This window comes from Sphaeroforma arctica (assembly GCF_001186125.1).
Source record: "Sphaeroforma arctica JP610 unplaced genomic scaffold supercont1.262, whole genome shotgun sequence".
Taxonomy (NCBI): domain Eukaryota; class Ichthyosporea; order Ichthyophonida; genus Sphaeroforma; species Sphaeroforma arctica.
The window spans coordinates 88,023-93,160 of record NW_014040296.1 but is presented as its reverse complement, the minus strand read 5'-3'; the positions used below and the strand labels follow the sequence as shown (position 1 = coordinate 93,160).

Sequence of the window (5,138 nt, the reverse complement as noted above, 5' to 3'; positions counted from 1 at the left end):
ACGTGTATGGTGTGTGTGCTCTTTCGAGGACTTGTCTAGACACATATTCCTATACGTTACTTATTGTACTTCAAGGCTTTGTTCTTTTTATAGATTTTCACAGTGTATGTCTCGAACATCTGTCCACTGACGCTGCAGAGTTATAAATAGAAAGACTAAAATATTAATTTGGTTTCTTACTACACTTTCGTAGAATACACCAAGTTTACATCAATACAATCCCTCCGCTGCGTAGTTTGAGTTCAACCAAGTATATCTCTAAACCATCTCTCCACTGAACACAACAGATGCGACCGGTCGTGTCACCCAGGGGAATGCTATACATTGACAGGTATGTGTAACATTCGATAGTCAGATTACATATTTATATCGTATAGCTAGAACTACATTTCATAAATAGATTATATATGTAGTCTGATCAATTCTCATGCTTCGGTGTTTCGCACTTGCATAGTTCTAGTATAGTAAATATTACAATCCTAAAAGATGTCTTTAATACGAACAATTCCATAAATGCGTGGTTATTCATATATTTTTTGAAATGCTCAGTGCAATTCATCATCCGACTTTCTAGGAATATATATTTATGCATGCATATGCATACATACGTACATACATACATATATGCATACATACATACATGCATGCATACATACATACATATATACATACATACTCATAAATGTATGTATGTATGTATGTTTGTATGCATATATGTATGTATGTATGTATGTTTGTATTTTTCTATGTATGTATGTATGTATGTCTATATATATATAGCCTTACCTAAAAACTTAACTAACTTTGTCTATATTTTCATCATGTCATGATGCTAACTATATTCTTTTATTCTTGCGCTAGTCAATCAATATACTTAGTGGTGGTACTCTGCCTTGGAACCTTATATATCCTATTAATAGATAGATATTATGTAAATAGATACATATTCTCTAAATAGATATATATTCTCTCAATAACATAAAGGGTGCACCCCGTCTTTCCACCTACTTTGCGCCGACTCAAGTAGCTTATGCGTAGCCTATCGCCTCAATGTCTCCCCATTATACCTCTCACTAGTCTCCCATGTCCTACTGCTATGCAACCTCCATCACTATGGCATACATAACATATCATAATTGTTTCTCCCGACCCTTCATCCCGTACAGCTGGCAAAGGCGACTGTCCCTATTCGCCTGAGAACATCTCCACATGCGCCTGTGGCAAGGAAGCTCTTACCACGGTGTGTGCTCGCAAGCGCATTCCCATGCGACAGTCCTGTGACGATCCCAGGCCAACGTGCGAGGCTGTCTGTGGCAAACCGCTGCCGTGTGCGGAGTACGTCTATTTATATGGGTTCTATTTTTGGTATCGTGTCTATAAATAGAACCGTCCGATTTTCTATATATGTTTGAACGTATAACGTGCTAAGTAGGCTGTGTGCTCGCAAGCGGATTCCCATACGACAGTCCGTCCTATGACGATCCCAGACCAACGTGCGAGACTATCTGTGGCGTACCCCTTGCTGTGGGATTGTACGCCCATTTATATCTGTACTGTTTTTGTGGACTATAAATAGATGGACATGCCCATTTGCATACCGAGTGAAGGGCACGTTTGTTCATATCTGTGTTGTTGTTCAAATATATTTTTAATAATAGTTTAAAACACACCCCAACAGCATCTGTGCAAGCAGCAATCCCATACATACCCTTCTTACATGCACACATTCACATATTATACATCTAGCGTCACTCTCTGTTGCATCTATAGACTCTCCAAGACACCTTAACAGCATCTGTGCAAGCAACAATCCCATACATACCCTTCTTACATGCACACATTCACATATTATACATCTATCGTCACTCTCTGTTGCATCTACAGACTCTCCAAGACACCCCAATAGCATCTGTGCAAGCAACAATCCCATACATACCCTTCTTACATGCACACATTCACATATTATACATCTATCGTCACTCTCTGTTGCATCTACAGACTCTCCAAGACACCCCAACAGCATATGTGCAAGCAACCGTGCCACACAGGTCCCTGTCTCCCCTGCGCCAATGGCACCGTCCGCATATCCTGTCGGTGTGGGTTAGAAACCAAGACCTTTGCGTGTACAGACGCGCACGTCCAGGGCGTGAGCGTAGCCCTACGCTGTAAGCGGATGTGTCAGAAGAAGCTCCATTGCAAACGCCATACGTGCGAAGAGCGATGCTGTCCCTTTGCGCAGAGACAGAGGTCGCGTGGTTACGTGGGATTGGTGCGGGACTCGGCGCACGAGTGCACGTCGCTTTGTAAGCGCACGCTCAGCTGTGGGCTGCATGAGTGCATGCGCGAGTGCCATGACGGCGCTTGCCCGCCGTGTATTGAGGTGTGTGTGTTTGCCCTTGGTTGCTGTATACGATGTGTGTTGTGTTTTCAATATATATATATATATATATATATATAGTGTGTGTGTCTGGTCTGTGTCTGTGTCTCTGTCTCCTTGTTTATGTGTGCATGTGCGTATGTGGCTGTATTGTTGTTTTCACATAGCCTCTTATGACCTCTTATGACAGCCTATACTACCTAAGCGTTAAGTCCATGCGCAAGCGCTTATCCCCTGGAGTATACCTTCAACGCCCTGCACCTACCCTCGTACACGCACAATATCATCCACATCAACATATACCTATTTATAGTGTCTACTCGTACTCATCTCTGCCTGTATTCCTTCATCCATTCTATTTATTTTTACTTTACTCACACTGATCCACACACATACCTTCCCCCAGGCCTCGTACGATGATCTCCACTGCCTGTGCGGCCGGACCATGCGGCGCGCGCCCATCCCCTGCAACACCCCACGGCCCACCTGCACATACCCGTGCACGCGCACACACGCATGCACCCACCCCGTCACCCACGACTGCCACAATGAGGACGCTTGTCCCCCTTGTGTGGTACTAGTAGACCGGGAGTGTGTGGGAGGGCATGAGGTGCGTGGCAGTATCCCGTGCCATATGACCGAAGTCTCCTGCGGCGCGTTGTGTGGGCGTCCGTTGGCCTGCGGTCATCGATGTAACCGCAAGTGCCACGGCGGCGCCTGCGTACCCGCAGCTCTGGCCGCAACCTCCAGCCAAACCGCAACCGCAAGCGGGAGAGCAGTCGGAGCTGATACCAGAACGGCGGGGTGTTGGCAGGCCTGTGGGCGTGTGCGGCCGAGTTGCGGTCACCTGTGTGAGGCGTCTTGCCATGCGCTGGCAAACACGCCATGTCCCACAAAGTGCACGAAACTCGTGGATGTGTTCTGTGCGTGTGGGATGAGGGCGGATAAGATGCCATGCGCAAAGGTGTGATGTATTTATGTATATTTATATAACTATACTTTGTATATTTATATATATATATATATATAATTTCACGTATACATAGTCACGTTGAAAATAAAAAAACGAGGCGCATTAGACTAACAACCTCCCTCCACCGTCTTTCAACCTTATTACCCTCTTACCATATCCCTATACGCACTGTGCAGGTCAAACGAGGTGTAGACGACTCCACCACAATCCTGGCCCTGACGGAGCATGCGTCCATGCTGGATGGTGCCACATCCCACACTAAGCTGCCCTGCAACGATCGCTGTACTACGCTGCAGCGTAACTACAGGCTGGCGCAGGCCCTGGATATCAGCGTCTCGGGCGCCAATGCTGACCGGGTTGTGAGTGACCGCGGGAATTCGGGTGCGATGAATAATCAGGGTGTGGCGGAACGCCAATTCGGAGATATTTTGGTCCGGGCGTATCATAGCAGACCCGATTTCATTCTGTCGGTGGAGGAGTTCTTTGCGCAGACTATCAAGCAGTATAAAGAAGGTGTGTTGTGTGTGATTGTGTGTCTGTGTGTACTTTTTCTATTTGGGGGATATTTATGTGTTTCTGTATGCGTCTTTCTGCTGTGTGTGTGCATGTATGCGTGTGATGAATGTTTATAAGTGTGTGTAGAGTACGGGCATGGGAGTGCTTGTGTACGTGTGTTGGATTCTTCTGTATGCATGTGTGTTTGTGTGTGTGTTTGTATGTGACTTGTGTTTAATCATTTATAGTGTTCTCGTTCAAACGCTACGCTAAGCCCCTCGTTGGTTTTGATTGGGTGCTACCTAACTGCTGAGATAAAGCATCTTGTCATTCATGGGAAAGATGACATTCACACCTAGTTCATATGTGTACACATACACAGAACACAAAACAACTGGCGTGAGAGATATATATAGATATATATATATATGTGTGTGTGTGTGTGTGTGTATGTGTGTGTATGTATATATACTTATATATATATATTTATGTATTAATGTGTGTGTGTGCGTTTGTGGCTGTGTGTCTGTGTGTTCATATACATAAATATGCCAATACCCACAACAGCTTTCTTTTCCTCCACTCATTGACATATCTATAACTCATTGACATATCTATACATGTTTGCTCTTTATCAGGCAAGAGCAGTGGCACCGCTCTACTGAGTCTATGTGGAGGGGTGAAGTCTATCCAGCAATTGACTGCTTCGTACACTCCTATTTCCCGGTACCAAGTGGAGATATTCCAGTTGCTAAGCAACCATTATGGTCTCCATGCCGACCTCAACGAGTACGGCAAGCGAATGAAGATGGATGTGGCCTGTGATGCACGATCGTTCGTGCCGGGATTATTACTTTCACAAGTATGTCGTGCATGTATATACATAGATACATACATGCATTTACGCTTATCAATTCAGCTGTTTGGATGTAGCATACAATGCCACAGATTCGCCTGCCACAAGTTTGGGCCTTCATGGCCTCGATATATATATAGACTATGCGACCCTTATGCTGTCTTACTTGAGTCGCTTGGGATATTGTGTACACGTGTAAGTAGTTCAATAGGTGTAGGAATGCTGTGCATTGTTTGGATCTGTGGCTGTTACTGCCAGCTGGTTGTCAGCTAACACGAGCGTGTTGCCGCTCTTACACACACACACACACATATATATATATATATATATATATATATATATATGTATATATATATATATAATATATATATATATATGTATGTGTGTGTGTGGTGTATTTTATATATATATTTTATATATATATATATCAAATATAT

The 5,138-nt window shown here is 44.1% G+C and overlaps 1 protein-coding gene across 1 annotated transcript in view; it reads left to right on the top strand.

The window, feature by feature from the left end:
* Nucleotides 1-4,974, top strand: part of SARC_04577 (hypothetical protein) — a gene marked incomplete at its 3' end in the record, with an annotated part of 10,372 nt that extends 5,398 nt beyond the window's left edge. Inside the window, exons 4-10 of the mRNA XM_014301598.1 lie at nt 288-331; nt 1,167-1,335; nt 1,999-2,380; nt 2,784-3,341; nt 3,527-3,863; nt 4,484-4,707; nt 4,960-4,974. Of these exons, the coding sequence (XP_014157073.1) occupies nt 288-331; nt 1,167-1,335; nt 1,999-2,380; nt 2,784-3,341; nt 3,527-3,863; nt 4,484-4,707; nt 4,960-4,974 (1,729 nt within the window). The remainder of the gene's footprint in view (nt 1-287; nt 332-1,166; nt 1,336-1,998; nt 2,381-2,783; nt 3,342-3,526; nt 3,864-4,483; nt 4,708-4,959) is intronic.
* Between the last annotated feature and the right edge of the window lie 164 nt (nt 4,975-5,138).